Source organism: Corapipo altera, unplaced genomic scaffold (genome assembly GCF_003945725.1).
Source record: "Corapipo altera isolate COAL_440 unplaced genomic scaffold, ASM394572v1 104b, whole genome shotgun sequence".
Taxonomy (NCBI): Eukaryota; Metazoa; Chordata; class Aves; order Passeriformes; family Pipridae; genus Corapipo; species Corapipo altera.
Genome location: NW_020885023.1, coordinates 58,327 through 71,081, shown reverse-complemented (window position 1 = coordinate 71,081; position 12,755 = coordinate 58,327). Strand labels below are relative to the sequence as shown.

The 12,755-nt window shown below is 44.6% G+C and overlaps 1 protein-coding gene across 7 annotated transcripts in view; it reads right to left on the bottom strand.

Moving 5' to 3' along the window:
• The window catches only part of RBBP6 (RB binding protein 6, ubiquitin ligase), a 28,710-nt gene extending 15,969 nt beyond the window's left edge, over positions 1-12,741 (bottom strand). For 4 of the 7 annotated variants that reach the window (XM_027667941.1, XM_027667943.1, XM_027667944.1 and 1 more), the window contains exons 1-4: positions 12,508-12,673; positions 6,727-6,826; positions 4,783-4,821; positions 4,107-4,143 (exon numbers count right to left, since the gene is read on the bottom strand). In XM_027667941.1, the coding sequence (XP_027523742.1) occupies positions 4,107-4,143; positions 4,783-4,821; positions 6,727-6,826; positions 12,508-12,673 (342 nt within the window). Of the gene's footprint in view, positions 1-4,106; positions 4,144-4,782; positions 4,822-6,726; positions 6,827-12,507 lie in introns of those variants that run through there. The other 3 variants (XM_027667947.1, XM_027667942.1, XM_027667945.1) reach the window with 3 other exon arrangements.
• Positions 12,742-12,755: the final 14 nt, after the last annotated feature.

The window sequence follows — 12,755 nt, the reverse complement described above, 5'->3', positions numbered from 1 at the left end:
CAGCAGCCACAAAAGTAACCTGTCACTTTGCCTGGAAAAAAACCTCTGTAAATAATTTACAAAACAGTGTTTATAATGACAGAGCAGACTATAAAAACTGAAAAACCCTGTACGTTATTAGACCACAGGCCCTGCCACCCAAATCTGGTTGGGAAGTGTGGGAATGTAGATTATTGCTTGCAGTCAGATCAAACCTGATCTTTAAGAGCAGCCCAGCACTAAATGAACAAAAGAAGAAAGTGCAAAGCGTACTCTTGATGATGAAAATATGGATTCAGAGCACAACCCTGGAGTTTTTGTCTCCATTTTTCTCCTCCCAGCTGGCTATGGAACAGCTCTCAGGAGTGGAGTCCTCAGGGCAGTAGCTAGGAACAGACAGACTGCAGAGCTTATGGAGAGCTAGTGCTGAAGGGCAGTTTTCCCACAAGTAAAAAGGGCAACTGTGATCTTCTCCAATATATATATATGGAAATCTACCATGCCATGAGCAGCACTTAACCTGACACCAGCAAAGCAGTGCCAGGAAGATACTCAAATCACTGCTTATTACATCTGAATTGCTGAAAAATGTTGAATAAAATTTCTCAGCTCTCCAAGAGGTCACTAAACAGGTCAGCAAAGAGATTAAAACCTTTCCTTAAAACAGCTCTTGTCCTTTACTACCTAACGTGGTGGGAGAATTCAAGGGGGCAGCTTTGGCAGACTGAGAAAAAGTATCTCCATGCAGAAGATGATTCCTCACTCCAGTTAGTTGTTCCTCCTCTGTGTTTTCAGGAAAGCTCATATAGCACATATTCCTGTATTACTGACTAAAGAGCTCTGGAAAAGTGTGCCTTTGGATCACCCAGATGGAGACAAAGAGACCTTAATTCCACTGAAAGTCTTACCAGAAGATTCACCTCTCCTCTCTAGAACACTTTGCACCTAGTCCTGTTCAAAAGGAGGCCTGGACAAGCATTTTGAAGCCTCGTGCTCCATATGCCCCTCTCTTAAATGTGGAAAAGCAAAGCAGTGTTCTCTCAGGGCAGGCACAACTACAGTTTGTGGCTTTTCAGAAGAAAAAAAAAAAATTAGGAAAGCTCTAGCACTAAACAGTCTAGTACTGACCAGAAACTGAAGCACAACAGTTAATAAACTATTAATTAGTTCTTGTATTTTTTTTTTAGGAAGCAGTTATTATATGGCCTGCAGGCAACAGTCTAATTTCTTAAAGGAGGTGATACTGAACAGTTACCAAAAGCATCAAAAAAAAGATAATTAATGTACTCTTCAATGCATTTGCCCAATGGCCATCTTTCCATGGTCCTACATTTCTGCCTATTTTTTTTCCTTTTAAATTTCTACCGAAGCATTTCCTGGCAGTCCCTCAAAACAGTCAAGTAGAAACAACATCTCCATGAACTTGTATGCAACCCTAAGATACCACTGCAGAAGAACTAGAGAAAAAAAAAGAACCACCAGAAAAAGCAGACCCCGAACCCTAAACTCCAGAGCCAATGTCTTAACTCCCATTTCCTGCAGCTGACTGACAAAAACTAACACGAAGCCAAGTGGGCAGGGGGACAGAAGAGAGGAGGCAAAGCCTGATGGCACTGCTGGAGCGCTCCACCGAAATTCCAGGGCTTTGCTAAACCCTGGAGCTTGGCTACACTGCCAGCTGAGCCAGGAAGGCTCCCAGCTGTGGCTGCCAGTGCTACAGCAGTGGGCATGGCCCTGCTCTCCTGCACTGCAGGGACAGAGCCCTGCACGGGCTGCACACTGCAGCACCAACAGTTCAGCAGGAAGGCCCCACGCTCTGGCTCTGGCTGTGCTAATGCCAGCACACAGTTCCACACGTGGAATGACAGCTGGTATGAGACAATGAAGACATTAAAAATAAGCTTTTGTGCATCCTTTAGAAAGAAATCTTAACTGATTCTAACTTTGCAGCTTTACTGTCCATCAATAATTGACAAAATTTCCAGTGATTTACCCTTACTACACCAAGACCCCGGTTCCACTCTGAAATACATGCAGAAATAGGTGTATTAAAAAAAAAATAAAGGCAAACAAACCCCCACGCTTCAGACCAAGACCTGAGTTAGCTTTAGGAACAAACTATTTGTGTCTCCAGCCCAGAGAAGTTCCTGAGGCTGCTGGGTTTTTGCAGTGAGAGAGAGAGAGGGCTTGTACAGAGGGATGCAAGGGCTTCCCCCCTCCCAGACCAGGGACAGTCAGAGCACACCAAGGAATGGCTTTGCTTTGCCCTTCCTTTCCTGCCATTACTTCTCACTCACACTAAGTCTTCCCTCCCACTCCGGGATTTTTCCTTTTCTCTTTTTTGACACATCTACATTAGCTTATGGTAAGATGCTACTGAGCAATGTAATACAGACATGCCAGGGAACACACGAGGCTAAAAGAATGTTAACTTTATTTATGAACATGTGGTTTGTGTTTATACACATGCTAGTAAACAAAAAGAAAAAGAACTGTTTTCAAGAAATAAAACCCCATCTGAATTAGATCAAATACTATAAACGTGGTTTACATAAATGCATTACATTAACTACTAGGGTCACTGGGCCAGTTCAACTAACTCAAACTCACAATCAGAGGCATTTGTGCCTAAAAAGGAATTCCAATCAATCAGCAATAGAATTACAGATATCACATTTACTGATTTTAGATCTACACACAAAGTTTTCAATTTGAGGTTGATTGTTTCCATGGGGACCAGAGGCTTTATTCTACCCAGAACACAGCCCCAGAGTTCAGGAATTTCTAGATTAAGTGATCCTAACAGCTGATCGAGTGATCAGATCCAATGATCCAGGGTTAGTGTAATGCCTCACACCAGTCTAGTGAAGGAGAAGCAGTTATATTTAAAATAAAGATGAAAAATAAACCCCACCAAATAGTACTCTAAGAACTATTGGAAAGGCAGAGTTGCACACAGTACCGGCCAGGTGGCACACCAAGATCTACCCCATCACCTGGATTGCTGTGTGGGATTTGTACGTCAGCAGCACAACAACAGTGTTTGCAAAACTGAAGGAAAATGCTGCCCCTTTTCCAAATGTGAATTCCAAGTGGTGGTACACTAAAGAAAGGCTTAACCTTTGGGAAACACAGCAGCAGCCAGCCTCGGAGTCACCCAGATCCAAAAACATGCTGCAGGCAGCAGTTAAGAAAAATGACAGGGATTTCACCCCCAAACGCCCCAGGCTCTAACCTGGTGTCAAAATTTGTGTTGTATATTGTCATTTGCAGACAAACTGCTGCTGAACTAAACTGCTTCACCAGACAAAGGGGAGAGATCAAATGCAGAACTTTAGGATACCACTCTGTGTAGCAACGATATCGGAATTCACGTCAGGCTATTAAAGACATTTCTGTACTCAGAGGGGCCCAAACAATATCACTTCAATTATACAGTTTCAGGAACAAACACCCAAGTATTTAAGGACATGAGAAGGAATCATTTAGCTGCACAGAACTGTCCTCAAAACGTCTGGGATATGCTGGGTTTGGTATTTGTTTGAACCCCCAAGTCAAAAGTAAGGAACAGCACCAAGTTTCACAATAATGGTTTCTCAGTGGTTTTTGATAAACATTTTCAAAAACCATTAGGCAAAAAAAAGGTATTTAAAAACAAAAGCTAAGTGATACAATGTGAAAATGGCAAAAAATACACTCCAAACAGTTTTTATTGCAAGAAACAAAAAGCACACAACAACCTATACAAACATACATATCACTAGCTATAGACAGACAGATGTAGAACATGGCACCATGTTCAGTGTGCAAACCTCGAGCCTACAGGATCTGAAACCATCGTACATTGTCTGTACAACACAGAGTCATACAGGAGAGATTCTGGCATATTCAGTATGAAATACAATGCATTGCTAGGCACAAATACCAATATTCACATTAGAACTCTGCAAGTGAAGGCAGTACTCAGTTTTTACTATGCTGAATCAAATACAATGTATTTACAACATACACTAGGTTTTACTGGAAAAGATATTAAGTTAATGTTTGGCAAATTAATAAAAGGCTGCATTGTTTAGAATTAAGTGCAATGTGTAGGAAAAAAAGTGTGAGATTGTGTTTTTACATACTGCTTTTGATGTCCCACTCACTGGCTCACTTCGACTTCTAGAAGAAGAAATAAAGGTGATCAGAATTGAAAACAAAGCACTTGAACCCAACACAAAGACTCCAGAACCTGAACATCACAACATTATGCTCCAATACTCTAGTGAATGTGGACATTTACTGGCACACATAAACTGTTCTCTCTCGGTACATTCAGTGCAACTAAAAAAACCCCCCAAAATCACATTTCTACCTTGTCACAAATTACTCAAGACTCACAGATCTAGAACACAACAGTGCAAGAGGAAGCCCTCACATATTGTGTCTCTGCTCTCTAAGTATCAAACCCATGAAGTCTGTACTAGAGCTCTGTGTTCTTAAACAATCAATCACTGCAATGTGGAGGCAGCTTTGGACAACCTGTACCTCCCTGGTATCACACACAGGCACCAGGGACAGGGCTCCAGTTTCTACAGAACAACAATCACAATCTACAAGTGCAACTTTGCTCAAGTGAAAAACACAGTCACGTGACAAAGGAGTAACAACAGTGTCAGCAGCACAGTCTCTAGAACAGTGTTTCTTTGTGGAAGCCCAAGCACTGTGTTCAGAGATCTACTGTATTTAGCCATCAAAGTGCCAAAATATTAAACACGTTACATATGCTATATTGACTAAAAATAGTAGTAGAAATGTCACCTGAAAGTAGTTTCTAGGGTTTTGTGCGATTTAGGAGTCCTGTGACAAAAAAAAAGGTCTTAATTGCCAGAATTTGCTTTCAGTTAATCTTGAAAATGCTACAATATTTTAGGAAATATGTATTACATTTGAAAACTTGCTGAGATTCCACATATCATTGGTCTGTATCTGCATGCTCCTCATCAAGAACCACACATGCAACCACTGAGAGAGTTAACAAACAATCCACACATCATCCAAAGTGTCCCATGAGCAGAGGCAATGCAAAGGCTGCTGGGGAATTTATGTACCAATGGAAAGGCTCAGCTTCCTGCCAGTGCTAAACCCTCCCAGGCTCCCAGCTGCACCATGGACCTCCAGAAGGTGAGGAAGTACACCAGAATACTTTGGATTACCACAGAGTGGAGGCTCCAGCCATTTACTGCAAGGTGGGTAAGGCCTTTCTGAAGGCCTCTCCACCACTGCAGCATTCCCCACCCAAACATTAACCACTCTACAGCAGGGGCTTCTGCCATGTCTCCAGCTGAAGCACAGAAAGCTCATCTGCTGGTTTCCTCTCAGCTCTACCCCAGCAGTGCTGTTCTCTCCTTACAGCCCCACACTGGTACTGATGTGATCTTTGATGCCAACAGCATCTGTCCTCCCATTTTAGGGCAGGGTTACAACAGCAGGTGCCATCCAACCCAAGGGGAGGGTGCACTGAGAGCACAGTTCTCAGCACACACTGAAATGAACCCCCAAAGCCAGGCCATGGTTACAAGCAAATGTTGAGGGTTCACAGTCTCGAGGGAGTGCCTGGAAGCACTGCACCAACTCCTGCAGCAACAGGCCCCAAGGTGACACACAGAGCCACATCAGTCCAGAGCTTTTTGCTTGCAAATGCTTTATGGGTACCAGGATGATGTTGTACTGCTTGTTCAAGACATTGTAACTCCTCAGGGTACTTTATTTATTGAGAACCAACATTAGAAGGACATGACAAAACCAGCAGTGTATAATATCTCCTGCTGGTGGTGGAGAGGCTTTAAGGAGGCTGCAAAACATGCCCATTCCAACAGTGCTGATGTAGCTATTATGGATCTGGACTGTATGCAAACATCAATGTAGCAATAATCCTATGGTCAGGATTGCATCTGAGTATCTGTGATTTTAACCAATACACCTGATTCTCTGTCCTCAGTAAATCTCAGGAATACAGAACTAAAGCCTGGAGCACAGGTCCCAGCTTGGGTACAGACAGACTCATAAAGGTAACCAGCACATTTGGTAATGTGCTAAACTGCCTCTGAGATTTGAGTTTGGGAAGGACTAACTATTCCTTCGTGGTACTCGCACAAAAGCCAGTAGGCTTTAGGGTATGGTGCTTTCTGTCTTGCCTGGAACAGACCCTGACTGCAGGAAACAGCAATCACTTCAGAATGAACCTTCTTGTTTGCATGAGTCACCAGCAGGCAACCCCTGGCCTCTCCTCTCCAGCTACTATACAACCCCCTGATGTGAGGCACAAAGCCACCTGCCATATCCTGCCCCACCTCCCCCAAATGCAGGAAATAGTCAAACACCCAGAATCAGAGTCTTCTGAGGTGGAAACAAACGCTAAGTTTACACCAGAATGCATAACTGCCTTTACTAAGAAAGCAAACACATATAATAAGGAATCTCCCCATGTAGAGGAAACAGGATCTGCTCTTGGATCTCAGAAAGATCAACTCAAACTTAATAGAACCACCTTAAAAGTTACCATTGCTGGAGTCTGAACCCCATGCCCCAGCAGACCTCAAAATCTAAGTCTCCTTTGGGACAGGCACTAAAATCTACCTCATGCCAACAAACAGCAGCAGCAGCTTTAACAGGGAAGATCCAGTGTGAGGGGCCCTGTCCCTGCTGTCAGCACCACTGTGCACCCTGACCCCTCCCAAGGGAGCCAATGCTCGGGGTACTCACATAACGTATGTTTTGCTTGTAGCTTTAACTCCTCCAATGGGGATTCTCCTCACAATCACCGATGAGTTCTTGGGGATCAGGGCACTGTCATCGGTGTATTCTGAAAACAACACCAATACAGAAGAAACATTACTCAATCTGTAAGAATGTATTTAATAGGTAATCATGGAGCACTTTGAAGAATCTCCTTACAAATCTAAAAGCAAAATTTTATATATAACATCTCACTTTTATCCTCTCAACACACCAACAGCGCCTGTCAAGGAATCTTTGGATTTGATAATCAAGCAGCAAAATCTTTCTCATTTTTTAGAGTTAGTTTGAATGCCAACAGCAAAACAGTCTCAAAGACATTAAAGCAGAGCCTTATCTTCCCTGATCTTCCTTAAGTTGCTTTTGCTTCTGTTTGACTACAAAATCAAGAAATCTCTGCAGAAAAACAAACCACAGCCAAGTCTCAGCTGCATAAAACAGATTCTGAAGTCTGTGACTGCTTGTCCTGAACAAAGCAGGCACTTGGCTAAAGCAGGGAAACTGCACCAGTGCCTTCCCTGTGTTAACTACACTTGACTCCCCCTGGCTGCCGTGCTCAGGCAGAGGGAGCAGAGCTGCCAGCTCTGCTTCTTGGAGCTGAACCATCCACAGCCTCACTGTGCAGCTGCTCAAGGCCTGGCATAGAAATGGAAATGAAACTGGCACCACTGGAGTTTGGAGCACAGAAATCTGGGGGAGCTTCTGAATTTGCTTTCACAAGCAGGGCAGAAATGGCTCAAACTAAAGTGGTACCTCCCTGCTTAAGCTCATCATCCAGTCTCAACTGACCAAGGGGACATGAGTCCTTTCCATTCACTTTCTGCAGGGAAAAGAGACTCAGACGAAATGACTTCTGAAGACAGCCCCGAAAAGCCTTGGCCTGCACTGTGCTGCTTGTTCAAGGAGGAGAAAAGCCTCCTGACCTTTTACATAGAGCCTAAACAAAACCCCAGTTTGCAGACACACTCTGAGTAAGCTTAAAACTCAAAGACCTCTCCACGAGAATGATTTTTATACAGAACTGACACAGGTTGGATATGGCCAAATATTGCAAAGCACCACTAGCAGCCATTCCTTGTGATGTCCCTGCAGTGTTATATATTCCAAGCCCTTAACTCTGTAGTCTGAATCAGAACAATGGTCTGAAGCCCAAAGTTGCTGTGTATCTGGTGAAGTTCCAGAGTGGTTTTGCTCAGTGGTCACACACACAAAATACAAGTATTTCAAAATTTATGCTCCATTTTTCAGGAGGCAGGAACAGATTCCTCCTAAAGGCAGGAACCTCCCTTAGACCAAACATACCCACAAGAAGAATTCCTTTCAACCATGAAATAATACCTTATTTCTGTTTCCAACTAACAGAATTTTTCTTCAGAAAACTGAGAAATCAATTAGCTGAGACTAATTCCTGGCCTTTCCCCCCCGGGAACCAAACAGCAATATTCCTCTGGACTGCACAGCAGTTTCAAACTGTAGGATAAGGGACTATTAGTGACAAAAACAGCAGCTCTAACAGAAGTCACATCCTGAAACAAGCCCTAGAGCTCTGCTCCTCACACAGCCACCTGTCAGGAGGCTGCACTGGGACTTTCAGATGGAGAAGGAGCTCACACAGTGCTGAGGCCCAGACAAACACCTGGGAGATGGTGCCAGCTGCACTTCTAGAAGCCCAAAGCAGCTATTTCTACCAGTGGAACAGAGTCAGAGTGTCCTTTCTGGTCCAGATCGCAAATCACTGGACTGAGATTTCAGAAATACAGGATAAGAAACAGCAGCTCCACAAAAAGGCTTTCAGATTAAACTGGCATCTCCCAGCAGGAGCCTGTTCCCCATGGGCAGCAACATCCCCTGGCACAGACTCAGCTCCCAGGACTCGCTTAGCCCTGTCACTGCCTTGCTGTGGGAGCAGGGAGGCCAACTTCACAGAGCTGCTCCTCACACTTGTCCGAGCAGAGCTCCAACAGAAATGCTCAGAGCTGGAGGTAACATTGTTCACTCCCACTCCCTTCTAGCACAAACTTGTTCTACCACCAGTAATGGCCAGGAAGTGGCTACTGGATTTTGTCAATCTGAACTGTGATTAAAAATAAAGACTAAACTAACTCAAAATGCTTGCAAAAGCAAAGGAAGATCTGGATATTGAAGGCAAGAGCAGACGGGATGTAACAGTCTAAAACTTGCTATTTATCTCTCCAAGAAAACAGCAGCTTGAAAGAGGTCCAGGGAAAGAGGTATTTCAAGGAATGAATGGATGCAGACTAGTTAACAGCAGCTACCCTGACTGCCCACTCACATTGACTTAGAAATCTGACATCAACAACTGCATCAGTGCCCACAACATTCTTACTGCAAAGTGCAAAGAGCTCAGCTATGTTCTGAAGTTTCTGCTGCTTCACATTTAATGCAAAATTTAAACATCCAATTTTCAAATTAATCTATAATTCAAAAATCTACTAGTTTTAGTAATTTGTGTTCTATGTATGCTATAAACAAGTTACTTGCAGAAGTTTCCCCATTATTTTCTGGCCTTTAATCCACCATTTTGTGTGACAGCATTGCTGGAGCAGCTCTGGGCACTCTCTCCAAAGGTTTTTTTCCCAACTGAAGTACAGAACTCACCAGGAGTTCTCAGAAGGCAAGTCTAGGTGTGAAAGGTCAGGGACAAGCCTTGCAAAGCAGCTGTTATGCTCTGGGGCCAGGATGTGTAGGTAAGAGTTGGGAATACCTGCTAATAGGCCAGGCTGTCCCCACCAGAACACAGGGAACTCCTAAAAACACATTTTCTCCCTAATGCTTAAAATTCCACTCCCTCATGACAAGATTTGTTAACCCTGTTCTGATCACCAGCACTTGCTCACTCTGTGACAAGCCATCGCTGGAGCTGGCTCTGAAAGCCTTGAAACATCCCGAGGAACAGACTGGGCCACTCCTGCTGGATTTTCCACTTCCCCCAGAACAGGCACCGCTGATCTCATCCACACAGGCAGATCATCACTCCTGGAACGAGCTGGCTCAGGAGGAGCTCCCTCTGCACTGTTATCCCAGGGCACTGTGCCCCTCAGGAGCCCCTGCTCTGCTCTGCAGGGAGGAGTCCATGGAACCTGCCCTCCTTCCACTGTCAATCGGATCACACTGCCCGCCCCTCTGGGGTGGGGTCAGCTCGGGGCTGCAGTGCCCCAGCACTCCTCTGCCTCCAAACACTCAGCCCACACCAGTTCACAGGCACAGCTTCTGTTTATTTATTCAATTAATTTCCTTTGTATTTTGCCCGGTAAGTACAACGGCACAATTTCCAAGCGCTGTGAGTCAGAACAGGGCAGGAAAGAGCACTCGAGAAACCTCGGTTCTGGAGTTTGCAGCTCCTCACAGACTGTGAGAACACCTGTTAGAGAAGACAGGTCAAGAAATCCAGATCCAATGAAACAGAGGCAAGTTTAAAAGCATCATTCCTGAATGCAGGCTTTACAGAACGTGCCTCAACAACAAGCACTGACGAGGATCCCCCTTTACGGAATAATCCCACCCACCCAGTTTGCATTCCCAGAATTTCACAGAGTCCCTCACAGCCTCTTTTCCCACTGATATTTAAAATCCTGTTTACTTTCAGCTTATATCAGCACTGCTTCTATTACTAACTTTCCATTAGGAAAACTAACAGCTCCTGAACTGTAAAAGCTTCCTGGACCTGGGAGCAGTGTGACCACACAGCACATCTCCACTCATGGGGCACTTTGTTCTTTCCAAGACCATTCCAAGGTTTACTCAGGACTCTTGCACAGACAAAGTTATAAAAACCCAACACTCATGCCCACATGTAAGAATTCCAAACATCCCACTTAGGCAGAATATCCTGATCAAGTTTTTACTTTAATTTTTGCAGGTGAGCTTAAGCATCTATATCTGATTAATAAAAATAGAAATTCACATTTATAAACCAAAGATTTGGCAGACATGTACTTTTGAAATGCACTCTCTAGCTTTGCTCTGCAAACCACAGGGGGATTTTTGCCTGTTCACACAGAAAACACCCTTAGGAAAGCTTCAATAAGCATCTGTGTCACTACTGTAGAATTTTAAATTACGTATTTTATATATATTTGTAATTTTATATTCATTTTGAAAAGGTCAGAGTGCAACACAATCTGCCCAAAGGATTCAGCATAATCCTTTTTTAACTCCACCTGGAGGCAACACCACATTTAACAGCTTCTAGTGAGGCAAACACTCTTCCTTCCCTGGACTCTGGTTATGCACAAAAACAAAGTAACACCCTGGTAAACCTGGTACGTTGGATGCTGCAGTAACACTTCATGAGGTGACATTTATGAGCATCATTTTTTCTTCTAAAACCTTTGCTTTCTGTTCACCTGCTCCAACAAGCCCCTCGTGCCTGGCCTATTTCAAAGCCTTTTCTGCCCTGGTGTCCATAGCTGGGCTCCATCGCAGCTCCCTCCCACAGCCCCCACCGGCCCAGGATGACATCAGGCAGCTCCTGCATCTGGGAGGCCCCAGTGCCCCAGCAACCGAGGACACAGCTCAGGGACCCTCCTGCAGCACGGCCCTTAAAGCAAATCAAACTGATTTTTCAGAAGCTTTTGAAAATTTCATTCAATACTCCTCGAAAGATTCAAGACTTCTGAACTGTGTCTCTGCCTCTGTGTTCCTCACACAACCCAGCAGCTTCCCAACACTTCCAGCACTGTGAAGGCTCTACACACTCTCCTCAAAATAACAAATATTTGTAGAGAAACAGAAGCTTTAAGTCTGACCCCTTTAAAGGCCAGGGCCGAAGTTACACAGCATTCTGATTAAGTTTTAATACGTGAAACAGGCAGAGAAAAAACCACTAGTACACATTTTAAAGCAAAGACTGTTGTGACAAAGAACCACAGGGGAAAAAAACAAACAGTTTTAACGTTTAAGGGATGAAAATACAATTATTTTTATTTCTGAAAAGTCACATCCCTTAGTCTTTAGTCACATTTAAACTTACCAGGATGGCAGATTACCAAACTGAAGCACCATAGTAACATAAGCCCATAATCACCTCTCAGAACCAAGCACTATTTATTACATGAAAAAGAATTTATGACTTCACGAAGAATATTTTGTACATATATACATTGTAAATGTTCTGCCATAAAACTTCAGGGCTGCCCTGATCTGGCAAACACACAGTGCCAGGAAGATAAAGAAAAAAAGGTGGACACGAATGATGAAACGATGCTCAACAGCATCCCAACGACGGTGTCTTTTGTGTGGAAAAGTTACATTAACCAGGAATTCCCAAGAGTAATTCCAATACAGAGAACACTCACGAGTAAGAGGCTTTAAAGGGCTGCAGAAACTGATACAGTCACTGATACACTCGATGCAAATTGTTGCTTCTGAGCAATTCCTGCAACGGGCACAAACCTGGCTACCAATGAAGGGGGGCAAAAGAAGGTGAAGGCAAAATTCAGTCACCGAACTCATTTTTTTTGTTTATTTTTCCTTCAAATTAGCCATGCATTCTATTCCTACCACCTTCAGATTTCTCTGAAATCTGGCAGGTTTGTTACGATAAGATATCCTCCCGCCTTTCCTTATCCTTTCACCTAGAACTCCAGGCAATCGAGGTTTTGTAGCGCTGTGGTGCCCGCGGCCCGCTCCGCGAGCAGCAGAGCTCCGACGGTGCCGTGAGAGCAGCAGCTACAAAGGCACAGCTCCTCGCCCGCCCCAGCCCCGCAGCGCCGCGGCCCCACGCACCTTCTTTGGTCTGCGCGTTGGTGATCTGCAGGTCGCAGTCGGCCGCCTTCAGCTTCTCCCGGCCCATGATCTGGCGCTTGAGGTCGCTCAGGGAGATGTGGAGCCCGTCGAAGGTGACCGTGTCATAGTTGAGCTTGGAGGAGAACTTGTAGTGGACGCACGACATGGCGGGGCGCGGGCGGCGCCCGCTGCGGGGCCGCGGGGTCGGGCAGGGCCCGCGGGTGCCGGGGCGGCGACGCTGGGGCGGC